The 26,958-nt window shown below is 39.0% G+C and overlaps 2 protein-coding genes across 2 annotated transcripts; one reads left to right on the top strand and one right to left on the bottom strand.

Moving 5' to 3' along the window:
- Positions 1-3,611: 3,611 nt before the first annotated feature.
- LOC106517467 (progressive ankylosis protein homolog) lies at positions 3,612-14,890 on the top strand. Its single transcript, XM_014008320.1, has 12 exons — positions 3,612-4,161; positions 4,886-5,102; positions 5,231-5,349; positions 5,507-5,590; positions 5,687-5,857; positions 6,514-6,648; positions 7,225-7,317; positions 7,390-7,482; positions 11,643-11,772; positions 12,979-13,102; positions 13,224-13,323; positions 13,985-14,890. The coding sequence occupies exons 1-12, from the start codon at positions 4,066-4,068 to the stop codon at positions 14,105-14,107; spliced, it is 1,485 nt and encodes a 494-aa protein (XP_013863774.1). The 5' UTR covers positions 3,612-4,065; the 3' UTR covers positions 14,108-14,890.
- A 1,128-nt stretch (positions 14,891-16,018) lies between these two features.
- LOC106517466 (dentin sialophosphoprotein) lies at positions 16,019-25,951 on the bottom strand. The gene is made up of 11 exons (XM_014008319.1): positions 25,620-25,951; positions 23,910-24,243; positions 22,181-22,732; positions 20,666-20,854; positions 20,062-20,379; positions 19,695-19,741; positions 19,489-19,595; positions 19,231-19,374; positions 18,406-18,537; positions 17,519-17,788; positions 16,019-17,199 (listed from the first exon to the last, which is right to left on the bottom strand). Exons 2-11 carry the CDS (start codon positions 24,053-24,055, stop codon positions 16,990-16,992), a joined length of 2,115 nt encoding a protein of 704 aa, XP_013863773.1. The 5' UTR covers positions 24,056-24,243; positions 25,620-25,951; the 3' UTR covers positions 16,019-16,989.
- Positions 25,952-26,958: the final 1,007 nt, after the last annotated feature.

The following is a 26,958-nucleotide window of genomic DNA, read 5'->3' as shown; positions in this document are numbered from 1 at the left end:
GATGGATGGATGGATGGATGGATGGATATATCAGATGGTGCAGTTTGAAAGACTTTACTCCAGTTTGCTTCATAAATTGATACGCAGTTCTAAAATGCAGGTACGCATTCAATGTAAACAAAACACTTTATTTGTAACAAACTGAGTAAACAAGTATCAGTACAAAAATATGCTCTTATGTCAGGCTAAATTTTCCCTAGCTGTAAGAGTGACCGAGTTGTCTCTATGTGGACTTGCGACCTGTCCAGGGTGTCCCTCGCACAGTGGGATAATGGATGGATGGATAACCATCAATATGAGAGAAAAATTTGTTTTTGTTACTTACTTCARGTATTTAAAGTCTTCATGTCACTACAGTGAGCACCTAGAATTTTTGATCCTTTTTTATTGCGTGTTGTAAACACAAAACTGAACAAGAATCATCACATTGTACATGTTTTCATTAAGGACTGGCCATTTAATTTTTCATCACCAAAAGCTTCACTTTTATCTCTTTGACAGTCATTCCACCAGTGGGCAAAAATGTTTCTGCCTTTAAATGTTCCCAGACATTTCCAGACGTTTCCAGACATTTCTGGATATTTCCAGATGCTACTGGGGGAGTTTTTCCTCTCCACRGTTTGCTCWGGATGGGAGACTGTGATGACGTGATTCAACACAGRCTGCTGGTTTCTTCTTWAGATTGTTCTTTTTTATGTACCRWGAGACAACYTATGTTGTYACTTGGCGCTATATAAATAAACTTGAACTTGAACTTTAGTTTCTGATAATTAGAAATTCATGAACTATCTGATGTAAATCATAGTAATAATGCTTGCTAATAGTTTACTTGGTAAAAGATTGAGAAAGTGTTGACGTGGTAGATGATTACATCAGAAATGTTTAACAATTCAATAAACCAGACGAAACAAAAATGTTAAAAGAGATAAAAACAAACAAATCAGAACAAATGAAGAACTCTTAAAAATTTGATTCTCAAAAAGGCTCCAAGAAAGTATGAAGCATCTTTTTGATTCCCTCCTGCCCCAACTTCTATAAGAGTTCACATAAACACCACAGTTTTTCATGACTGCTTTGACCTGCTGAGTTTTCATCATCACTATCTCAGCAGAGCAGAAATCACCTCTTGCAGATGTGTTAACTCTTTCTCATTGGATTGACACATTMTTCACACATTCTTCCAGCAGGAGTCCAAACTCCATTGTTMTAGCTCTACTAACCAAACAGAAACTAACTACYTGTTCCTGTTTGACACTCTTCACTTGGCAATCAATCTGCAGGCCTTTACCGGTGCCACGTCTTTACCAGGTCCAGACATGACTGAGAGTTAGAGGCAGAAGAGTCAGTGTGTGAGGTGCAGGTCAGAAGGGCTCCATTTTCAGAAGAAATTTGGGCTACTGTTACTGCGTTTATATTTAGTGTTTCCTGTAATACTTACAGTATTTTAATTTTCAGCCACAGTTTGAAAAAAAAAAATATATATCATGGAATCAATCAAATTTGCATCAAAGATTCTGAATCCAGTTCTCTGCAAGGAGGAAATTTTGATCTAGTCCATGTAAAAAGATAACAAATAAAGRGATGTAACAATGTAAGCGATGCAATGACAAGRAATGGTGCACTGACTGTTGTGTACTGTTCTCCATTACAATGTATAAAGTGATGGGAAGAGCTAATGTTGTTTGATGCCAYTATTGGCTTTTGTTTCATATTTTAAATGTTTTGGCACGATTACAGCCTTTTACAAACAAAACGTGTCTCTTTGACYYTCCATGCTACTGTTTAGGCCTGTGTATTCACTGTTTTGAAAATGTGGAGTTTGAGTTAAACAGCTCTATCAAAGCAACCAAGAAAAACTGACATTTGGAGCTGGGAAGCGACATACTGTGGTACCGAATGTGACCACTAGAGGGCAGGATTTGCTGTACTTTATTCTTATCTCTGATTTTTTTTAAATAAACAGGCAAAATTTAGGAATCAGCTCCATCTATTCCTGTTTTCCTATTAAACATCTAAAGAGGCCTTTTTTATTTTGCCAGTCAAATGTATTCAAACAATTATCTGGAGTCACAGCAATGCAAAACAGCACAAACAAGATAAAACAACATCAACATTTAGGTAAGTGTGAAAGACACTTTCAGTTTCCAGAAAAGTGTTTAGAATTTTCTCATGACTTGAACGTATAAAAATAGGTTTCAAACTGAGAAAATAAAATGGACAAAAGAAATAATGTAGCAGGAGGTTTATTAACAACCATGGAAACATTTCAATTGAAATGAAAGTGGGTGGGATTAACATTTGAATCTATAACATCCAAGTTGTGACTAGAAGTAAATAAAGCATGATACTGTTTCAACAGTTTATTCAGGTAACAGTCATGTAACATGATCATTAAAAAATCCTACAACAACAGCAACAACAATAATAGCCCAAATACATTTGAATAAATGTTTGTATAAATATTAGATAATTAACCAACTAAGTAACAAATAAATAAAACGCAGATAAAAAAACAAATTAAACAAAATAATCAAAACATTTAATAAAAACATGACATTTAAAATTCTGAAGAGTTACTTTAGTTCTAGATAAATGAAAATAATGCTAATTGAAAATATCTGAAATAAAAAAAATGRATGTTTTTGGCCACCAGGTGTCAGTATTGACCAAATTTCCCTCTTCTTGTCTGTTTAATCCACATTCAGAACTCCAGGTTCCAGGATAAAGGTAACTTTCTGTTTATGGGACCAAAGTACTTTGGAGCAGGATCATAAACGTTTCATATTTGGTTCCAGAGATGCTCGTGTCTGGAACTCAAAGTTCATTAATGTATTTTTTATTTCATTTTATCAAACCGTTATCGTCTAAACTATTCCTTGTTGTTCAGAGCAATTCTGTTAGTATTTCCTGCCGTCTCTGCTCGGTTTTTATTTTATTTTATGTCTTGGAAACACACTGGGTGGCGTGTGGTTTTAAACATGGTGGTGACGTCACAACGGGCGTTGTGTTGAAAAGTGCTGACCTATCAAAGACCAGCCTCCGTAAGAACGCGCGCGCGCGCGCCCTCTTCTGCAGTAAAGCCGTAAAAAAGCCTTAAATAAGGATGATTTTATCCGCTCTAACAATGATGTTGAGATGTTTTTTATAGTTCAAAGAGAATTTCTTCATACCTCAATTATGAACTCAAGGTTTTAAACATTTTGACACAAAAAAAAGGAAATAAATAAAAACTAATTTAAAATAAGATTAAATTCTACGGAAGAGGATTAGGGTCACTCAAAAAAATAAAAAGTCATAAATCTGACTTTTTTAAAGACTTTTTTTTCTCAGAATTCTTTTTTTTAATGGCCCTAAATCCTCTTCCATACAATTAAGAAAAAAAGAAAATTTATTAAAAAAAAACACAAGTTAAGGAATGAGAAGGATATACCAATTCATTACTGCTAATAAATACATAAAAACAAAGCATAATAAAACAAACGCAGATAGGTAAAAATGATCACAAAAAAACGCACAATATTATGCTGTTAAAATAATCTTTTTAATAATAACTCTACAGCGTCAACAGGCTGTGCGCGCTCCCGCGGAGGCTGCTCACTTTCTGGAAGGTCCCATTTTCGACACAACCCCGGGTTGCCAGGCCCACATGCTGGTCGCGACGGCTTCCAGCCTCTGGGAGGGTCGCCCACATCCCGGGACTGSCCGAACAGGCACCGAATAAAACGGACCTGCGGCTCAAACCAAAAAAATCACTATCTGTCCATTTCTCACCGGCGGACGCTTCCTGAATGGAAACACCCCGCGGCTCCGCCACCGGGCCGCCCCCCTCCGAGATGATTCGCAGGAAAGATGCCCCGCTCTGAAAAACCTCCTTTGACCTTCGGATCTTTTCGGCAACGGCACCGAGGTTTCGCGACGCCTCGCCGCGACAGGGCGCGAGCCGCCTTCACTTGACGCAGGTGCTCCGGCTGCGTTATTATCACACCGCCGCTAGTCTCTGATTTCACCACTTAATCAATCAAGACCGAGGCAGATGCTTCTGGCTCTGTCATCCCGGCTCGTACTATGGTGGAGTTTCCATCTCTCAGCCCTTACTGGCCTCTCATCCGCTTTCTGGTGCCGCTGGCTATCACCAATGTTGCCATCGACCTCGGGGAACAGGTAACGTTTCTGCTCAGCGCGATATTTTTTCCCGTTTTTTATTCCGCCTGTGTGAAGAGAAGTGTCGGAAAATATAAATAAATAAATAAACACTGATATCAAACTGGCACCGAGCAGCTCGGCCTAAATAAACGCATATTTACATTAGRTTAGCTTTAGCTGCTTCCTATAGGATTTATACGTTATTTAGAGAGGAAGAGCCGGACGGACTCCCCACTCAGGCCTGTTTTATATTTGTTTTTTACAAGCAGTAAGGTTGTCACGGCTGTGTTTAAATGCAGTAAATTTTTAACTAACTCTACCTTACATTACCTGTCTTTTATTTTCTCAGTGTATTAGAAAACATGGACATTTCTGTCATAATTTAAACTTCCTGTTTTCCGGTGCTTTCTTTTTTCTAATCAGAGGAACCCTGATCACATCATGGTGAGAATGTATAAAAACACTGAGGCTTGCAGATGTCGGGATTATTCTTATGTAATCGCTCTGTTAGGTGGTATAAATAGAACACAGTCCAGCATATGAGGAAGACAGCTGTGCTTCTCCAGAGTCAGTGGAAATAACTCAGCTGTGGTTTGAAAGCAGCTGAAGGTGACACTGGAATTTCTTTCTTTGAAATGCACAGACAGAGAACCAGCAGTCTTCTCCGAGATAACAAAAGCAGAGTCACCCCTGTGCTGAACTTATCTCTGTGTCTGCTCCCACCCTGTAACGTCTCCTCCAGGCTCTCAACAGAGGCATAGCCAGGGTCAAGGAGGACACGGTGGAAATGCTGGCCAGCTATGGCTTGGCGTACTCCCTGATGAAGTTCTTCACTGGCCCCATGAGCGACTTCAAGAACGTGGGCCTGGTGTTCGTTAACAGCAAGCGGGACCGGAAGAAGGCCGTGCTCTGCATGCTGGTGGCCGGGCTGGTGGCGTTTATCTTCCACATCTTGATAGGTACGCTTTTTAAGACGTGACGACGCCCGTATCCTGAAATATGAACCGCGGGTTTGTGTTGGCGCATCAAAAAAAATTCAGTTTCAAATGGAGATTTTGTTTTAATGCTGCTTAATGTATTTTTATAGCTTACACAGATTTAGGATACTACATTATTAATGACCTCCACCAAGTGGATGAAGCTGTTGGATTCAAGACGAGGAGGGCGTTCCTGTACCTGGCTGCGTTTCCTTTGCTGGACGCGATGGTGAGTGGTCAGATCTGCCGCATAAATCTGCAAATAGTCGGGTTTGAATCTGGTTATACTGATTTGAAATGTACGCTCATCTCTTTCATGAGCTAGGAGTTGAGGAAAAATGCCCCATGTCAAGCTGTGTTTAATTAAGCTCTCTGCGCTTGTTTAGGCGTGGATTCATGCAGGAATACTTCTCAAGCAGAAGTACAGCGTTATTGTAGGCTCTGCTTCCATCTCTGACGTTGTGGCCCAGGTATCCGTGTATTGGTTGATTTTTGTTTCGTTACGTTTTAGACTCTTGTCTTTTCGTCTGTGTTGACCGTCGCTGTCTTTTTTTTTTTTGCTGCAGATTGTGTTTGTGGCCATTTTCCTGCACAGCAACCTGGAGTGTGTGGAGCCTCTGCTCATCCCCATCCTTTCGCTCTACATGGGGGCTTTGGTCCGGTTCACCATCGTTGGTATCGGTTACTACTGCAACATTCACGACAACATACCGGAATCCAGTGGGCTTGATGTGGGGGTACGTGTTGCCTTTTTGTCTTTTTCAACAGGAAGGAAAACGACACGATTCATCGATCAGTCTGACTGATAACTTGAATTGACTGATTGATTTATTTATTTTTTTCTAGGAAAATCTAATTTTAATTTAACATTTTAGCCAAAGGACAAATATCAATCAAGAATTCTGGTTTATAAAATTAACGATTTAACAATTCAAACAGTAAATCTGTTTTTTTCCTCCACCTTATGTAGAACACAGCTGCAGTTTATTTTAAAATCAGGTCATTCTAAAAAACAAGAATTGTCTTGTAATCTGGTGCTTTTTTTTTGTTAGATTTGCAAAAAAACTAACAAGGTTTGTTTAAAACCTAAAAACAAAATTATATAAAATATACTACTAAAAGTAGTTCTAACCTGGAGGATGTCTTTTTCAGATTTCCAATGACACTAATATAAAGTTTTTTTATTTTACTGTAAAACATTTTTATACACATACATTTAAGTTGAACTAGAGCTGATATATTGTATACTTTRTAAAAAATAGTTGTCAAACATAAAAAAAGATAAATAAAATGGAATCAGCCGTCTGACAGCAGCTCATGTGGGGAAAAATGAGACGAGTTTAAAAACAAAGCAGTAAAACAACTCGACTGTATAACTGATTGATCCTTGCAGGGCGACGCCACCATCAAAAAGATGCTGACTTTCTGGTGGCCTTTGGCTCTCATCTTGGCCACTCAGCGCATCAGCCGACCCATCGTCAACCTCTTTGTGTCCCGCGACCTCAAGGGGACAACTGATGCCACAGAGGTGGGTGCTTCAGGAATTTTGTTCTTATCATCCTGCTTTTTTAAGACCCCCCCCCCCCCCCCCCCCCCCCCCCCCAAAAAAAAAAAAAAAAAAAAAATCTCATCTAGTCGTTAAAGATGCGTCATATCCTAAAGTGATGTAAATCCAATTGAGTAATTTTCCATTCTAGTTCTTACAGATGAAATAGAAGATGATACTGTCCCCACCACTGGTGTTCTCTGACGTACAAAGATCCCCCCCCCTTTTACCAGAATGTTCTGAGAGTCATTGAAGACACAAGCTGCTGCTGGTTTCGGTGGTACATTGCGTACAAGAGAAACTCCGGGAGTGATTACATTCACTGAAAACATTTCTTTTCACAGCTCTGCTGTTTGAGACACTGCCTATTGTTGCTCACAGCACAATAATAAACTTTTAAAATAATAGAAAAGCGAGAGGCTCATGTTGCTGTCATGCTGTTTGTTGACAGGCTGCTGCTATTCATTTGTCTTTGTTGGACTTTTAAAGAGGTGACGTGACTCCTACTATTGTGTGTATTTCAATTTTTAATTATTTTTTTATTTTTGTGATTTTTAGGCCGTCGCGGTGCTCACGGCTGCGTACCCTGTCGGCCACATGCCCTACGGCTGGTTAACTGAACTCAGAGCGGTTTATCCTGCCTTTGACAAAGTAAATGAGGCTTCATAGTTAATGGGTTTTATTTGTGCGTTTGTGCCACTAATGAGCTCTTCTTGCCTACAGAACAATCCCAGCAACAAGCTGAACATCGGCAGCCCCGTCAACAAGTCGCACATTAAAAAGTTTACATTTGTGTGTCTGCTTCTGTCACTGACGGTAAGATGGCGTTGAATGTCTAACGTTCTCAAGCATCGGCTTGGGTTTATTTTAGTTATTTATGCTGTTTAAAAGAACTCAAGCTTTGCTCACTGTGTCACTTTCTGCTGAAATATTTATTTGATGGCTCAGATATCTGATGCCGCTCAGGAACGTTGCACAAACTAAAAGTTTGACTTTGAGATTCTGACATGGTTTTTTAGGTTTAAACCTCCAAAAAGGTTTTTTTTTTTTATCTCAGGAGTTTCGACCTAAAACAAGTTAATCCAACAAAAAGCAAAACAGTTTAACACTGTTGAAGTCAGACTACTTGGTGTGTCAGGTATTAGGATTTGCCATTTTCTTGCCGTTTAAAGTCTTAAAAGTCAGATAAAATGCATTATCTTCACAAAAATTTGGAAACGTAGTTTCTTGTAACTGTTGACTTTTGTACTCGGGTCTGCAGATCTGCGTGCAGGTCTTTGTTTGTTTTTCCAAACAAAGTCAGTGGTCAGTAGTTTTAAAACTTTATTTCAGCACTTTTGTAAGGCTTAACTCATTGAAAGTTTACCCTGGAGCTAAAGTCAACATAGATAGAACTGGTCAGCGCTTTCTTTCACAGATGCAACCAGGAAGTTTATGACTGCGTTCATACATAAACCTCTTTGTTTGTTACAAAACTGTCACGAATGCAACTCTAAAAAAGTAAACAGAACCCTTTTATTGGCCAAGTATGCTCGCACATACGTGGAGTTTGTTGTTGATAGATGCTCACACTCCTTTTTGTACGTATCTGTTTTACACAGATAATATAGAAGTTAAAGTGCAGAACAAAAACAAGATATAAAAGGCAACAAGAATAAATAAAACGAGGTTCATTTTACAGCAGAATCAGTTCAGATGTTCATGAGAGTCTTCTGGTATTTGTCTTACTGTGTGGCTGCACTAAACCAGTTTGATGGATGTGGACAGTATGGATTCAGTGAAAGCTGTTAAAAAGGCTCTGCAGCACATGTGGCAGACTATGTTTCTGTGTAAAGTCCACAGTGTTCAGCCTCTCTCTGATTAAAGACTTGTCATTGTCCTTTATCAGTCTGTTGACAATGGTGCTGTATGCAAATTCAACAATCCTAACAGCAGGGTCCATGAAGGAGCAGTTGTTGACAAAGTGAGAGAATATTAGTGGTGATAGGACACAACCCTGATGAACCTCTTTGCTAATACGTCGGACATGACGTCACCAAGTCTCGCTTGATGCTTCCTGCAAGTGAATGTTTGGGCATTCATCTAAACTTTGGAGTCAATCTGARACAAGATGGCCTTTAAATAAAGCTGCAGTTTTCTGTGGTAGTAGCTGAGAGTCCTCTTCAGCACAGACTTGAGAATGAACAGCTAAACACAAGATCTTAGTTTAGAACTTGCTGTAGGGATTGTGCATCCTGGGTTTCCAGGAGGAGCTGGAAAGTGTCGCTGGACCTGTTGCCTCTGCGACCCAATTACTTATAAAGTTTAGTCAAAGCGAAACACGAAACATCAACGTTAATTACAGCCGACTCTTTGAGGGCCACCATTACACTCACATGGCCCTCTGACAGTGTTGTATAAAGTACCACAAAGTGATACTTGAGTTACAGTACAAGTATCTTACCCAAAAATTACTTTGGTAAAAGTTAGTCTCCTTTAGGAATATTACTTGAGTAAAAGTCTTAAAGTATCTGATATTTTTTGTACTCAAGTATTAAAAGTAAAAGTGTTGATTTAAAATGAGCAGTTAGATTTTCTGTAAGGATATTTTTTAGGAAAAATAATGCAGAAATGAGTGTCGTATAAAAATAAATAATTTATGTTAATTTAGGATGCACTAGTCTAGCTGTTTCTTTTTATATACATCAAGGCTGCCCAAACCTTTTCCCCAAAATGAAAATCTATCTGAGGGCTGCGGCCAAATGTAATAATATAATTCATGAAATACAAATACTTCTGAAGTACAGTKCTTTTTATTTTAATGATTATGTCCTGCTGCAGTGTGACATGATTAGTTTGTGTACAAACTAATACACAAACTAATACGGTATCAGAATTTTATATATTTATACTTCTCATTCAACCACAGTTAAATTCACTCCATCTAGGAGGCACACTTTGWATGGATAGTATTTATTTTTTACAATAACAAGCTGGAATGAAAACAAGCAAAAATGAAATAAAAGTAATGACTTTCTACTTAGTCTTTTTAAAAATGTAAGAAGTAAAAAAGTACAGATTGTGAAAATTTAAGAAGTAGAAGTAAAAAGTTGGTTGAAAAATAATTACTCAAGTAAAGTACAGATACCCAAAATTTCTATTTAAGTACAGCATCAAAGTATTTGTACTTAGTTACTTTACAACTCTGCCCTCTGAAAGTGAGTTTGACACCCTTGAACTAGATAAACTTTATAAAATTTGAAGGAAATAAACACTGGAGCTACATCTACAACTGATTTTTGTTTAGAACCAGCTCACTTTAATTAAAATGGTTATAATTCTGTCAGTTTTACAGATGTTAGGCTAAAAGTTGAAGTTGTAGCTGATAGTCATTCACAACACGCTCCACGTGTTAATTGTTAAGATCTTTTCGACCCGACTGAATAAGTTTCTTGCACAAATGTACATATTTCACAGCAGAAACCTTTAACTCCCTAACCTCGGTTACTTTATTGATGTTGTTGATGTTTCTCCTCATGAGAATTGTTAAAATTCCAGGCAACCCAAGATGAAMGTGCTTATAAACTCTGTGGCATGCTGCAGATTTTATGTAAGCACACAGCCTGGCATCGTTTTTTTTCTTTTCTTGTGCGATTAAACCTGCAGAACAGACAAACAAGACTGACTCAACCAGTCCAGATCTGTACAGAAACTAGTCGTTTCACTTCTATTAACATGTCTCTCACATGCATCTGAGTGATTTCTTAAGTGAAATTCAAACTGATGGTATTTTAAAGTTGAGTCATGGTGTATTCTTACTGCAGCCTGCAGCTTTGTTAAGAGTAGTTTTTCATCCTGGTTTAGGTTTTAAGTTGCACATTACCACTTAACTTAAGAGCCAAGTGATCTTCACAAAAAAACTCCACTTTTCTTCCAAGTGTTGCACGTTTGTGCATTTATGTGACATTAAGTCCCTGCTGCAGCATCTCAAAGTGAAGACTTTGCTCCAGTTCACTGTCTGAGCTTTTATAAGACAAACGGGAAGTTTGTGGCAAAGGTTGGCTTCTCTTAATAGAGGGAGGATAATGGCACAGCAGATGTGGAAGACTGTAAACAWGGTTCCGTGTGTTCAACACTGCACAACAGAACTGTTGGTGCGAGTGCCAAACAGTCTTTCTTGTCGAGACTTGCTCTGAATATGAACGCGCTCCAGATATTTTGGGATGAAGAAAAACAGCAGTGGGATGTATTTACCTGGGGGAGTGATGAATCTGAAACGTATACTCCAGTTTTTATGAGTGGAGATGTTTTGTCAAGGATGTCGTTTTTAAATCCRTCACCTTGTTTAGATTTGTCACAGCTGAGTCATGGGAGACAGTGACTTTGCTTGAGCCATTCCAATTAGTCACATGTGCTTGTTATCACCAAAACATCAAAGTAATGATAGCTGGTTGGATGATTTGGAGCTACATCATCTTAAAGTAACTCTTACCCATGTTTGGCTCAAATGGAAACCACATTAGAAACTTTGAAACACCTCCTCCTCTGATGAAGGCAGTGAAATTTTTGAAATGTTTGTATCGTGTCATATCTTATCTACTTTTGTTTCCATCACCTTGAACTCTGTCTTAGTTTCCACATGTTACAGTAGACTTATTTATCACAAATCATTTTGTATAACCTCATTAAATTCTTCAGTAGATGTGAGAGGTTTATTGAAAACTACAAATTTTTTAGTTGATAATTTCAGACAAATTAATGCATTAATGTTCTTATCAGTCTGTTTGCACATCTGTTTGATCCTCCTTTAATGACCTGGCTTCTTCAACACCGTTATGTATTTTGAAACACACCTGTTTTGTTTCGACTTCAAAGGCCCACATTCAGTCTGAAACTATAATAAAATCTAATGAATCTCTCTTTTTTTGTTTGAATGAAATGTGAAAATGATTAATTAGATTTTTATTTTATTTTATTTATTTTTATTTCACATCCAGTTTTGCTTCATACTGTTCTGGACCCCTCACGTGTCGGAGAAGATTCTGGTCAGTGTGATCGGAGTGGAGCATGCTTTCGCTCAGCTGTGTGTGGTCCCGCTCAAGATTTTCTCCTTCTTTGTGCTGCCAGGTGAGATTTACACAGGGGGGCACAGACACCCAGACACCCTGCGAAGGAAACTCATTTTGGCCGCTTTTATCCACYATCTCATTCTTTCYGTCACTACCCAAAGATCGAGACCATAGATGAGGGTAGGAACGTAGACCGACTGGTAAACTGAGAGCTTCGCCTTCTGGCTCAGCTCTCGCTTCAACACGATAGACCATTACAGTGCTAGCATCACTGCAGACGCAGCACCAATCCGCCTATCGATCTCCCGCTCCATTCTTCCCTCATTCGTGAACAAGACCCCAAGATACTTGAACTCCTCCACTTGGGGTAGGACCTCCTCCCCGACCCTTTTTAAAAAGGGGGACCACCACCCCGGTCTGCCAATCCAGGGGAACTGCCCCCGATGTCCACGCGATATTATAGAGTCGCMTCAACCAATACAACCCCACAACATCCAGAGCTTTAAGGAACTCCAGGCGAATCTCATCCACCCCCAGCGCCTTGCCACCGACAAGCTTTTTAACCACCTCGATGACCTCAGCACCGGAGATTGGAGAGTCCGACCCAGGGTCCTCGGGCTCTGCTTCCTCATGGGAAGACGTGTCTGTAGGATTGAGGAGGTCRTCCCAAGTATTCCGCCCACCGACCCACAATGTCCCGAGTTGAGGTCAGCAGCGCACCATCCCCACCATAAAAAGTGTTGATGGCGAACCGCTTTCCCCCACTGAGACGCCGGATGGCGGACCAGAATCGCCTCGAAGCCGTAAGGAAGTCTTTTTCCATGGCCTCTCCAAACTCCATCATATCAACACATCCACTCTAAACGGAACATCAGTTGTTTTCTTTCTATTACTTAATATCATGTAATTTGTTTTATCCAAATTTAATGATAACATAATGTTTAAACCAATTTTGTAACTTTTTACAAATTCTATTTCCATCATTTCCAACATCTGTTCTACGTTCTTACCCAAGCATAAAAATGTGGTGTCAWCTGCAAATAAAGCACATCTAAACAACCCCGACACATTCACCAAGTCATTAATATATAGAAGAAACAACTTTGGTCCCAGTACAGAACCTTGTGGAACCCCACACAGATTTCAGCCCCCCTCCCTTGCATAAAAGTCTAACTCCACTACTGGATTTACACACACATTTATGTTTTTCCTTCTGCTGGAGCTTTATAAACTTGCATCATTTGGTTCCTGTGTGTGTTTGCAGTCACTATTCGAGCTCATTTGACGGGATGGCTCATGACCCTGAAAAAGACCTTTGTGCTGGCGCCCAGCTCGGTGCTCCGTATCGTTGTCCTCATTATCAGTCTGGTTGTGCTGCCTTATATGGGGTAAGTCAGATCAGCTCTGTCACTCAGACTCGCTGCTGTTGAACTCAGTGATCTGAAGAATTCACCCTCCCCGCTGTGAAATGATTAAAYTCATTAGAGAACATGATTCTGTGTGTTTTAGGGTTCACGGGGCCACACTTGGAGTTGGTTCCCTCCTAGCAGGTTTCGTCGGGGAGTCGGTGATGGTTGCCATAGCAGGCTGCTATGTTTATCGAAAACAGGTGAGAAAACCTGGGCTGAGATCATTGTAAACGTGAGAACAAACAACACGTTTTGTACTTTTTTACAGATCTATTCAGTCAGGCGTTTCCTTCACTAATTATTATGGTGCCACTTGGCACGAAMGGGAGTTTCTATCATTAAAGAAAACATGCAGGAACAGGCATTAAATAACAAAAGACTGGTAAGCAGGTGATGTTTTGAGAGTGAGATTTGTTTTCATTACTTAAGCTAAAATGTTGACACTGTACAGAAAACATCTATATGCATGTTTTTCTTATAAACAGCAGTTTGACATTTTAGGCTCACATATATAATTTCCCAAGAAGTGGGTATTTTACCAAGGTGTGATACATCATACTCCACTAAGAAAGTAAAACACATAATTATGTCTTTGGTGGGATTTTAAACATGTGATTTTCCGTTAAGACCTAAATAAAAAGTATGATTACAGCAGAACTTGACCTAGAAAATAGTTTTCAGAGGCTCTGCATGTTCCAGTTTATTGCATCATCATAAAAACTTGATAGCATTTGTAAACTTATCACTTATTAGATTAGCACAACCATATTTGTGGTGGAGTGACTATCTTGTTCCTGGTAGTTTTATCTTTTCCCTGGAAACATTGTTTTTTTTTTTTATTCGTTTGTGTAACATTTGCAGAAAAACGAGATGTCCAACGAGTTGGTGGTGGAGGCCGAGGACTCTGCCCCGATGAGCGAGGCGTACTCCAGGAACCAGATGGACGCCATCGAGGAGCTACAGGAGGATGAAGAGCATGAGTGAGCTGTGGGAGAAGAGACKTCAGGGTGGAGTTTTGTCCTGAAGAGGAGGCCGTGTTCGAGTCCTGGACTGGAGCTTGGTGTCGGAGGTTCTATTAAAACGCACATTGTACAGAAAGCCATGCACCTCTGATTGTTGATGCGTCAGTGTAAATTGTAACTTCTTCAGACCTTTTCTCTTCAGCAGCATCATCATGTCTGTGGCTGTGACAAACTTTCTCGTGTTTTACCAATAAACGAGGCAAAAAACAAAAGCAAAACAAAAAAACACGAGAACTCCTCCTCCTCAGCAGCAAATGACAAATCATGCGATAGAGTTGCCAAAATACAGAGATCATTTCATGTTACTTTACTAAAGATTAAACTGTAAGATCGTCTGGATCACAGGAGATGTAAAATCTTGTTGGGTTGTGCAATCGTATTTGGCATACAATGTACAGATTCTTGTTGTGTATATTTAAGTGCCCGAGGGGGTTGGGAATCCCTCCTCATACCAACCACTGCGTGTTAGACTACAGTTATGATTGTTCACTTTCAATGCAGTTTGGGAGTTAGAGCTACTTTTTGTCTTGCCAAGCATTATCCCCCTGTAGTTTTCAGACTGTCGTATGTACTGTATATACTGTATAGGCATTCTTATTTGCAAATAAATTGCTTTAATATTAAGGTGTGGCTCTTCACTTGCTCCTGTTTATAATTAATTCAAAAGGAAAATATCTGAAATGTGAGCAAAGTGTCAYTTGCAGACGTAGCGTGGATGTTCAGGGGAATAAAAAAGTCAAAACTGTTTCAAAAATGTCCTTTTATTCAAATGCCATTGAAAACTGGTGCAAGAACTTTCCTGCAAATGGCGTAGTAAATGTTATCACCTGTACCTGCTCTGAATTAGAGCGAGATAAAACCTCAGAACAAACAAAAAACATTCATTCTTATTGTGCATCATTTCTAAGGCAACATGGAGAACCAAGCCAGCCTTTTTTTTTCTAACTTGTGTGGCTGATGGGCCAAGCTTCTGTCAGTTTTTGCAGCAACGTTGGCACATTTTCCCCCTGCTCCAAACAGCTTGGTTAAAGGCAGCATGTTACTGAGTTGAACAGACAGCAGTAAACACAACATACAGACCTCTGACACAGAGGCTACCATTAATCCTCCAAGTCTTCTGATCATCAGGTGAAAGCTACTGCTCAACCTGATGAATCATTGAACCCTTCATTGATTAAATTCACCCATTCTACTTACACGTCTATTTGTTCAAATACATTTAACCATCAAAACAATAAATTACTCAAAATTCCAGTGTAAACATGATGCATTTCATCACTGTTGTTGCTTTTAGCTGCTTRGTTTTTTTTAAGAGAAGTGTAAAACAAAAGTTGAGGAAATATGTATTTTTTTCACCCCTCTTCTGAAGCACACATTGAATTCTGAAAATCAAATATATACAAATGCTTAGATAAAAAATTCTGTACAGTACAGTGAATACAAGAGCGCTGAAAAAACATCTTGTACCGGGTCTCAAATCAGCATATTTTTTTTATGTATCAAGTTGACAGTTTGGGGGTATTTGTGTCTGTTTGCTTTAGTTAGATGTATGACGCTAAAAAAATAAATAATGCTGTTAATATGAAAAAATAAAAGGTTTCCAAAGACAATCAAACCAAAATACAAGAACATGCACGGATCACTTCTTTTCAGTTTTATAACAACTAGTTCTAAGAATAAAAAACACTTATCACCGAATGTTTCATTTCCCTTTTCTTGATATGATTCATGAATCCATTGAAAAAAAAWWKKAWWAAAAAAAAACCAATCATGCTCCCTGTTGACCAATCTCAGATTTTCTTGTGAACCGGCATGTCTGTGGTTGATGAGGATTTTCTTTGTCATTCAACAAAAAAGTCTAAAAGCTCTAGAGTACAGGCATCAACACAAAATTTTATGGCAGGTAAAATTAAAATCTGCTTGCAGCTGCTGTTGAAGACAAATACTGATGACTGTAAATCTGCAGGAAAAATCTGTGAAAACTGACATCAGTGAACCCTTTCATTCAAAAAACTAAACATTTAACTTGATTTTGAACAAAATAAAGAAGCAAGATGTACCAAACTAATGTATGAGCTTAAAATTTTTTTAAGATTTAAAAGCTATGTATGCTTTGCTTTCTTTTAAGTGGGTTCTATGACATATCAGTAGTTAGTATCTTACCTGTAGTAGACGAGTCTTAAACGTGAATTTCTGGAATCTACTCAGATCAAGGCTGCTTTTGCTAGTGAACAATACAGCAGCCATTAAAAACTCACTTCTGTCAACTCTGTTTTAACAAAGTTAAAATCCTACTCAACATGTAGATTTCTTCAAATATTGGCAGAAACCTTCATAATTTATGGCTAACACACTACTGATTTCACTCAGACCTTGTTCTTAACAGCCTGGAACTGTCTCCATCAGCCTCTAACCAACAGTTCTTCCTCTGTATGTTCTGGCTCTTATAGATACCCTCTTATCTCCCCAGAACAAGCTCACTATCGAGACATGTTATACTTGTTTTAGAGAACTAAAATCCACTAAAAACGAAGCTCAAGTCTGAATATATGTTAGCCTGATTTTATGTAAGATTTTATTCCAGCTTTTCCAAATTCAGCTTACTAAAACTGTCTAATCTGTCTAGGTAAGGTACAAACTACTGATAACAACTCCACTTTAAAAAAAAAAAAAAAAACCAACCAAACGATAACTTTAAGCTGAGCTTGATCCAAGCTGTAAAGATGAGGATGGCACTATCTACACATCTAACTTTGTGGAAGCATATTTCCCAAAACTCCTCCTTCAGTTGGCATAAATCTATGGTGTGGATCGACCTGAGGGGTGTTTGTCAAACAGCATCAATCAGCTGGAGGTGAGCTCCTTGTCGGGCTCTGCAGCATCCACCACTGGAACGTTGTAGTGGCGATCGTCCTCTGTGACGAGACACACGGACGGCCAGTCGCTCTTATGGTCGTCTGGGTAGAAGGTGATGAACTCCTCCGTGTTGGCCTTGTACAGTCTGTAAACTTGAATGGTGTGCTGGAGGGCGTAGCCCAGCAGGAACATCTCAACCTGAACAAAACAGCAAACAAACAAATGCAAAAGCAGCTTGAAATTGTGTTTAATGTTTAATCAGCTGCTCTCAGGGACTACAGGTGGTGGGTCTTTATTTGRAAAAGCTTTAATAATGTGCTGCAAATAATTACAGCCCTCTGGGCCCTGGTCCTTCCTGAAACAGGTACAACAGCTCATTCGCRATTTTTGTTTAGTCAAATTTATTTAAATGATGAAAAACTCGCAGCATTTCTTTTCCTCAGCAACCTTTGTTTACTATGAAGTTGCAGAGCAAACCAAAAAAAGAAAGAAAGAAACAAGGCTTTGTTCCTCCTACCTGCTCCAGCCCGGCGCTGAGGCCCACGTGCCTGAGGTGGTTGCAGAGAAAAGAACGCGGACGGTCGGATGAGTCCCGAGCAAACAGCAGCCAGCAGAARAGAGGGACGTCTCCACCTCCCAGCATGCAGCTGTGCAGCTCCACCGCTCGGCCCAGCATCAGCAGCTTGAGCGCCTCCAGGAGCCCGAGCTCCTCCTCTCCGCCCTGAAACACCCGCTCGCAGAGTTGCTGTCGCTCTGTAGGCGAGGTACAGTCCACTGCTGCCCGCCACTGGAGACGGACCAGAAACAAATACAAAAAACATTCAAACAACAACTCCTGAAGTCATCATCTGTCATCAGTTACACATCTAACTTCTAACTGTAGATTTTAGTGATATCTAGTTTTTAAAAAAGGCCWTTTATTGGCTTATTTCTTTATAAAAACTTTACATCCAGTTAAATCAAAGCTTTAACTAAAAAGCTGCTGTACTGTATTGTTTTCTGTGTATACATGCAAACATTTAAATCAGTAAAGCTGCAGTAAACATAAAACTTTAACCTACAATTAGATGCTAGCAGTGATATAATCTGCTGTGGACCTCACACCGTTACAGTAAAATATATATGTATATATTTTTAAAAGTTCTTCTATCCCTCAAATCTTCTCCTAAACCCTGAGAATTACCAGGGTTTGTTTTGACTCGCTGAAAAAGAAAAGCCTTGCAGCTTTTAGGAAGCAACCACTGTTCAACATGTGGCAACAATCAAACTGAAAGCTCTGTGGACGGAGATTGGTACCCCTGTGTTTAAAATAGTTTGTGATTTACTCATGTTGTGCTTAAATTGCTTTTTTTCTCTCTCTCTCTCTCCTTGTGATGCCTTTCTGAGTAGATCTGCAGTTCGTACCGTCATTTGGAGAAGCTCTATGTAGCCCTTCAGCTGCTGAGTGGCATCTCCTGAGCCGTCCTGCTGCACACACACTCCAGGAAATCTCCACTGGCTTAGCAGTCCTTCCTGAGCCTCCAGCTGCTCTGGCAGCTGTAAACAAACCAAAAGTTAAAAGATTTACTGGGTGAACAACTGAGTAAACGTCTGGAGCATTAACAAACATTTTACTTTATGTTGGACCTAATTATCATATTAAACTTCCTGTGTTACTCCTGGTAACAACACTGTTGTTAATTATAGCCTGGGTGGCTTTAAGACAGAAACTGAGAGTAAATTCCAGTTGAACTGTTTATAAAACAAAACCCTGTGACCACTGACAAAAATAAGTCATTTTAATTTTCTTAAATTTGGAATTGCTATACAGTTTAACATTATACTGTCAAACTTGTTACGTAAAGAATGATTTAAACCAAAGTGCTGACAAACCGCTTCACTCATTATCAGTGAAACAGAACATGTTGCTTCGTTGTTGGTCAGCTCTCATCTAAAGTCATCTAATTAAGAAAAATGATTAAGGTATGAGTATAAGGCATGAATTGTTACTCAAGAAGGAATTAAACCTTTATTGTTTTTTCTTAAATTTTTTTTGTACGTTGTAAATTGAAGAATTTTTTTTGATTGAATTTATTTAAGAAAAAGGGCCAGAAATCATAAGATTATTTTCTTCTTCTGCTACTTTTCATGTAATTTGATTTGTTTTTTTGTTATATGTTGAATTTATGTTGTTTTGTTTTAAATGAATAAACTTTATAATAAATAAAAAATAATAAAGTAAACATTTACCATGAGAACACTGTCCTCTTGCAGCCACAGCGGCACAGAGATGCTTTGGGACAACACCTGGAACAGCGTGGCTCTGAGGGCGCAGTAGTTGTCCCCCCTTACTCTCCTCACACTGTCAAACTTTTGGGACATCTCTTTATAACCCTGCAGCAGCACACAAACACCACAGGAAGCCTCTCAGATATCAGCAAAACAAACAAACAAACAAACAAACAAACTGGCTTTGATCTCAAACCACGACTTCCAAAAAGCACCAACCTTTTTAATGAGTGCACTTTTGGCTGTATTTCCTTTCCACTCTCTCTCGCTGTAAGACAGAATGTCCACAGCTGGAGACAAACTGCATCTGTCCTCCACCTTCAAAGCTGAGATARACAAAACAAAAAGGTTACAGTTCATATTTTTGTAACAAACCTGAGCTGAAAATATTCGTTTTTTAAATGAATGGCCCTGCTGTTTATTACTTTGTGACGGAGACAGCTCCTCAGCTCCTCTGTACAGGTCTTCTTCACTAAGAGGAAACAAAACCCACATTTTTAAAACTCGACTTTCTAAAAAAGATCTTATTGTTCAAACAATGAAACAAAAATACATGTATTGTGTATTTCCACACATTTCTGTTTAATAAAATCTGTCATTTTGACTTTATTCTCTTAATAACATCCCGGGAGATGAATGTTTCCTTCCTGATTTGTGCCCTGCAGGTTCTAAACACAGTAAGACATCACCTCCTCCAGCGTAACCCTCAGTGGATAAAAAGCAACTACAAGGCATGTGATGCTGAAATCCAATTCAGAACTATAAAATAACTAAAAAAAGCTCTGTACAAACCTGTTCCCCAGACTGTTTTTTTCTCCAGCAGCAGCTCCTTCACTGGTTCCAACATCTGAGGCCAGCCTGTCTTTGTCTTCAGTCACCACCTGGATCTCAGGATCCTCCTCAGGCTGAGGAGTCCCAGCTTCTGTTGGAGCAGCCTCCTCTCCCTTCTCCACTCCATCCTCCTCCTTCATTTCAGGAAGATCTTTGTCTTGCTTTTTCAGCACAGTTTCCTCCTCAGCATCCTGTTTGGTTTTGTCTGAGGAAGTTACAACTTCCAAGTCTGCAGCACCTGATCCATCAGGATTTGGCTTTTCATCTGTCTCRTTTGAGCTTCAAAACAAAGTTACATTTCATGTTTAGTTACACATCCCAGTTTATTACTGATACCTCAATCTAACACTTATATGTATTACTACCTAAAATTATAAAATATAAAATTACATTTTATATGAAGAAATGTATATAGTTTTCCTGCAAACATTGCAGAAAAATAATGTAAATGAGGGTTAGACAGTCTTAGAGATCATTTACGCCCCCTAGTGGCTACAACGGTACAATCCAAAACAAAGTTTATGCAAACAAACATTATGTTTGACTAAAAACAGAACCTGCTGACCTGCTTTCGACATCTTCTGAAGATGAGTCTTTTGTGTTTTTGTCAGAGATCTCAGAGTCCAGTTTCTCCTTACTGAGGTCAAGCCCTGTGGGCTCCAGCCCAGCAGAAAAAGACTGGGAGCTTTTTTTCTCCACAGAACCAGCCTCCTTGCATGGAGAGCCACTATCGTCCAAAACCACTGTCACAACACTGCAAACACAGTAATCAGAACAGACTTTTTAAAACTGGGATTTAAGTATGCATTAGCTAACAGGCCCTGATCTAATTTTAGACATGTTTAGGGGAAGTATTGATTAAAGGGGCGATAAATGCAACAAAGTTAATATTGTACCATCCAAAAAGCCTGGTAAAAACTGTAGAAATATTGTAAATTTAATAGTGCAGCTCACCAGTAACCATACATCATGCCATTTCCTGAGGCTTARAAAATAATTCATGCTTAGTTTAATGGCTCTTTAATGGTTTTACTTAATTCAGACTCAAAGAAACATTATTTTCTGTTTAATTTGATTTGTTTAATCAGGTAACTCAGATCAGAAAAATTAATTAGTTCTTTGGTGTGCTACTTTTTCTTGTTGATGACCTTGCTAACACATCACTTATTAACCTGAACTCATCTTAATCAGTTCAATAATCTTACTACTGCTACTACTACTACTGCTACTGCTACTGCTACTACTACTACTCAGCCAACATGAAAGGCAGGTGACCATAACTGGCTGTCTCTGCATCTCTGTTAGCAAAATACCTCATAAGTCTCTAAACAGGTTTAAATGAAATTTACATAAAGACCAAACTGGCTATAACTTTGTACGTTTTGCAGATATTGAGCTCAAAAACAGGTGTGGTAGCAGCTGAGAGTCATCCCTATCAGATACTATAAGCGCTGACAGATCATGTGCAATCTTACGTTAAAAACTTAGGCGTAAAAAGTAGAGGTCAATATGCATTTTTTCAAGAAATGTTTCTTTAATTTTTATTTTTTAATCAATCCTAAAATGCGTAAACCTGTTAACTAAAGCAACATGAAGGAACTGCATTACAACATTCTTTACGCTGTGCTGAATTTCTCATGATTACAAACTCATAACGTGTATTTTGTAACATAATTTTCAACTGGAAGTCAYCACATGCAGCAGGACAGATAGTAAACTCCCAGTCAGAATGATAAAATACTGTACATATAGTGAGTGAGAAGAAAGAAGGGATTCACTGAAAGAAAGTCAGCTGTGTCCACTCTTACAGCCCTTTATGCAGCGTTCTCAGTGAAACCACTTTCATATTGATGATTAATGCAAAGAAATCTGTCAGASAACTGAATTTAGATGAAATAATCCTGTTGCATTCAAAGCATGATTTTAGGAGATGTAGTTTTTTTTTGCTGACTCAACAAACACTCAAATTAAGCTTTTTTTTTTTGCAACAATTTATTCAAATCAGATTTTACATTAAAAACATAAAAATGCAAACTGTCATTAATCCTAATAAATTCTTTCATGTTGTCATGTAACTTACCAGCTGGGAGCCTCGGTGTTAGCCTCCAAAGTGACCTCAGAGTCAGACGTCTCCTGACCTGCTGCAGTGAGTTCAGCGTTTGGCACAGATAACGCTTGTGTGTTTTGTGTAAACTCTCCTGATGGTTTGGCATCTTTGGAGCATCCTTCCTGAACGTCAGCAGGAGAAACGCTCGCTGGGATGTGCTCTGTTGATATGTTTGTCTCAGGATGGGAGGGGCTGTCACGGCAGACCGCTTTAGTTAACAGTGGAACTTTTTCCTGCACCGGGGCTGGATCTTCTTCTTCACGTTGTTCCGGTTTTGARATTGAGGCGACAACGTCCGGGCTGTGAGCGGTGCCGATGTTCTCCAGCAAGTTTACAACATTTCCAGCATCAGCAGGAGAGGCGTCCCTGTGTTCAGGTCGCGCCGCGGTGGCGTCTTCGAGTTTAGACTCGTTGCTTGAAGAAAGCGGAGTGTTTTCTTTTTGCAAAAGTCCATTTTCCTGAGCATTACTGGACTCCTTGTCGTTCTTCTCAAGCTGCTTTACCGCCTCCTTCTCATCGACTCCCCTGAAAGACATAACAGAGTGAGCAATGCCACAGAACACAACAAAAACACAGCTCAGACCTTTTCCTGAACACAAACAGATGAGCTGCATAAGAAAAATGTTTTAGGATTCTCCCTGCGCTGCAGGTGGAGAGGAAACAGAAACTATTTTGGTCAAGAGCAACGTCATTTCTTATCATCTCATGGCAGAGCATGAAATGACTGGAATGTTTCTCACACACAAACATCTTTTAACAACAGGTGGAAGTTCCCCCYTCTCATTCGTGACTTCAAAGTAAAGTTAAAGTGATTTGAGTAGTGAAAGACATCCCACAGAAACCACGGAGGGGAACATTTGATTAGTGATTTATTTATTCAGATCCTTCAACCGTTGGTCAGCTCTTCAGAGGGACTTTAACAACTGCACAAGCTGCAGTCAGAAAGAGTGCGTCATATTATTTTYGGCCTTTTAATTATTTCAAACGTTCTTTTTCACAGGCTGGAATGGATGCACAACATACAACCTCAATGATTTTAAAACAAGAACTTTCTCTAATTCACTCAATTCATCGAGCTGGACAGAAGTTCGAAGCTACCCACAACAAGCTTAAAACTTTTTCATGCTAGCTGAGACAAAGACGGAGCTATTGGGCCACAATGACAAGAAGTAAGTTCAGACGAGTCAAGGTGAGACTTTCAAACCTAAAAGCACGTCAGCAACTGTCAAGCATGATGGCGTCTCAACCCTGTTGAAAATTTGTGGAAAAAGTCGTGTTTGTTCCAAAATAAATCAACCTGATTAAATGGACTCGACCAAATTCTACTAAATAGAGTGACCTAATATCAGCCAGAATTAATCAAGAAGTTTGTTAAAAACTTGAAAGTGTGTGGTCGAGGTGCACATTAGTGGAAACTTGAATATTAGTGGGCATGTATGTAGTGTGTATATATATATCTGAACCTGTGACATTCCTGTCTGTGAAGAGTGGGCGTGAACTTTAGTTCTGACTGGAACGGTATTTTCTTTACGCACTTCAAAACAAGACAAACCTTAAAGTTGTCATATTTACATCTTAGACGTGAGTTATGAATCAAACATTTAAAAAAAAATTAAAGCATTTCAATCAAAACAACAATCTTTGGATCAGAGTTTGATTATTTTTTTTCCCTTGCTTGTTTTCCCCAGACACTGAATCTTACCTCATCTCATCATCTCCCTCGTGGCCGCAAGTGTCGACCGCTACTTTTTCACTAATGCATGTGGTTTTTGAGTCATCTTTCAGTAAAACACTCGTTTCCTCCACACTGCCACAGGGAATTTCAGCTTTACAGCAACAGGCCCCCATCTGTTTGCTCCCACTGCTCGGGAGGTCAGACAGGCTGGATGGGGGCTGGGGGGGCGGGGACCCTTCTGGTCTAAAAAGGACCAGAAGCGAATGGAGGAGCCGCTGATGTTRGAAGATGATTAGGAATCCATGATGAAGAACTTCAAACTGCAGCTCAGGACATAACCATGCTTCTTGAGTTTAGAGACCTAAAGGCAGATAATTCAATGTCAGTGACAGTGAGCGGAGGATTTAACAAACGGCTTCGTGACGCAACAGGTGATACAACAAATGGGTATTATTTAAGACAAAAACAATACCGTGTGGTGAAAAATATTTACCACCTGACTTTACCAGTTAGGAAAACACAGAACAAGATTAACATCTTTCAGGTGGCGGCTGTACTTTAACTGATGGAGTACGTTGCTTCTCGTTCCTCAAACAGACAAGATTAAAAATGAAAGCAAAAGTATTTTTCACGCAATGCAGAGAGCTGATGACTACACAGCTGTGCAGCTTTCTGGAAAACTTTTATGATATAGAAATTAAATAGATAAAAYATTACAAAGGTTGCACTGCAAAAAGATCAAAAAGAAAGTCATAAATCTGATGATAACAAGCCTAACCTGCTTCAGAGTGATAGAGGCATCTCCTACTACGTAACACACTGGTCTGTAGGAGCGTCACCGTCTCAGGCTGCTTCAGGAGTGTGCTCAACCAAAAAACAATTCCCTGAATATCTGAGTTTGTCCACCAATGCCCCCCCCCCCCCCCCKATTTCTTGATTAATTGCACAGGTATACAGAAATTTAAATGAACAATTTCAGAAGTCATCACAGTTTCATTGTAAGGATTTTCACACAAAACCTGTAAGAATATCTTGGGTAAACTGGAAAAACAGATTTAAAGCAGCCTATATACTGATTACCACATCATGAAGACAAACTGGAGCATGCATTTGCATAAACCAAGATAATCAATGTTAAAACTCCATATAAAGTCTAAAATTGTATATTTAGTGCCCAAAAACAACCAACTTACAAACATCCTAAWGTTTGATTGCCGTTTTATATAGTGTGTATATTTAAATARAAACTTAGCACAAAAAMAAAGGAAATTTGTGTTGCAACAATGCATTTTAGGAATTAATCTTAAAGCCTGTTAATTGCCACATTTGTAAGGAACATGCATTTGTGAGTATGTGGATTGCACACATAAAAAATTGGCCAACCAGGTATCCGGTATAAGATTTATTGCCAAGAAATATTGAACCAAACACTAAAAATCCTTACTTTTTGTGCTAAGTATATGCATAAGTATATCCACACACATATACAACCACATAAAGATACACACAGATATATCTGTACATACATGTCATGTATGTTTGCCAAGGAGACATTCACCTACAATAAATAAATATCATTTTACATCTATTTAAACGCATGGTTAACATGATCTGCTAAACAAGCAACGCCCCATTGATAAAAATATCAACACAACACGGAAGCAGCCAGATAAGTGACAGCGTGATATTTGATTTTTTATCTGTGGAACAAAACGGTAAAACGATAAACAAACTTACCTGGTTTTAGTTTGACTGAAGTTAAACTCTCAAATCTTTTTAGCATGAAGCTTCTGCTCTTGGTTTCACTTTCGCGAGCCTGTCTTTTAGCCAGCTGCTGCTAGCTGCGAAAAAAAAAAAAACAACTTAAAATTCAAACGTGAGTGACGTCCGCTCATTGAAACCGCTGCCGCCACATTGCTTTTCTTCTTTTGCCGCCGTTTCAGCAAATAAAAATAAAAAATAGTCAACAAAAGAGGCGGGTTTTGTTTTGACTCTAGTTTGTGCAGAACATCTGTTCGTGTGTGGATCCCTAGCTTAGCTGGAGCAGCAGGTCACGGCTCGGTCCGAGCGCATGACGTCATGCTCGTGTACGCCGAAAGCTTTGCGGCGTTTAAGTACTCCTCGGAAACTTGACTGTCTCGTCTGTTTTTTATTTTTTGCGGACTTTGAACAGTCTTTTCAACCTTCGATTTGTGAATCATTGATCGTGGAGAAATATGAGATTTTATTGTATCTAGAAATAAACGGGTTACAAAATTTAACAGGATGAAAACAAAGGTTTATTAGCTTTAAACTAATCCCAAACGAGCTTTTGTGCCAAAAAGAATGGAACACATCTTTAGATTAGTAGAGTAGTGAAATCAATGTGGACATTTTGAGGAAATCTATAGAAATAGCATGAGCTTTTAAAACAGTTGTCAATAGCATGTTTAGCGTTAACTGTTATATAGAAAAACAATGGGCATAAATGTATACAAACATATTGAATGTTTGACATGGCTTTTCTTGAAGTTGCTTATTAGAAATGATAATGTACTTCTATGCAATGTAGCTGGGGTCAGAGGTCTTTTATATACTTTACTTTGTAGGTCAAAAGCAAAAAAAAAAAAAAAAAAAAAAAACCTTTATCTATAAACCAAGACTCAATGACACTTTCCCCCATTGTTTTCCAACCCTGGTCCTCAAGGCACACTGCCCTGCTTTTAGAGAGTTCCCTGCTCTTACACACCTGATTGAGATGATTGCAGTTCAACAAAAGCCTGCTAATCAGTAATCAATTGAAATCAACTGTGTTGAAGCTGGGAAACATCTAAAACATGCAGGACAGTGTGCCTTGAAAAACACTGGTTTATCCACTAGTTTAAAGCAGTGGTTCCCAAACTTTTTATCTTCTGACCCAAAAACTATTCATGGCAAAAACTTGTGACCCCAAATATTACCGGTCTGAGTACATGAACTCCGTTAATAACCCTAAAAACACAGGCTTTCTGACAATCTAAACAGCTTGTACACAAATATAAATACTTATTTATACTTATTTTGTGTTTTTGTAATAGTTATATGGAAAATATTACAT

This window comes from Austrofundulus limnaeus, unplaced genomic scaffold, assembly GCF_001266775.1.
Source record: "Austrofundulus limnaeus strain Quisiro unplaced genomic scaffold, Austrofundulus_limnaeus-1.0 Scaffold49, whole genome shotgun sequence".
NCBI classification, from domain to species: Eukaryota; Metazoa; Chordata; class Actinopteri; order Cyprinodontiformes; family Rivulidae; genus Austrofundulus; species Austrofundulus limnaeus.
This window is presented reverse-complemented; position numbering and strand designations above follow the sequence as displayed.

What these genes read in the sequence shown, in the direction of transcription:
- LOC106517467 (XM_014008320.1), top strand. Translation starts at nt 4,066, where the DNA reads ATGGTGGAGTTTCCATCTCTCAGCCCTTACTGGCCTCTCATCCGCTTT. An exon ending in TCTCTGACGTTGTGGCCCAG is followed by an intron (nt 5,591 to 5,686) that starts GTATCCGTGTAT and finishes TTTTTGCTGCAG; the next exon opens with ATTGTGTTTGTGGCCATTTT. An exon ending in GTCTGCTTCTGTCACTGACG is followed by an intron (nt 7,483 to 11,642) that starts GTAAGATGGCGT and finishes TTTCACATCCAG; the next exon opens with TTTTGCTTCATACTGTTCTG.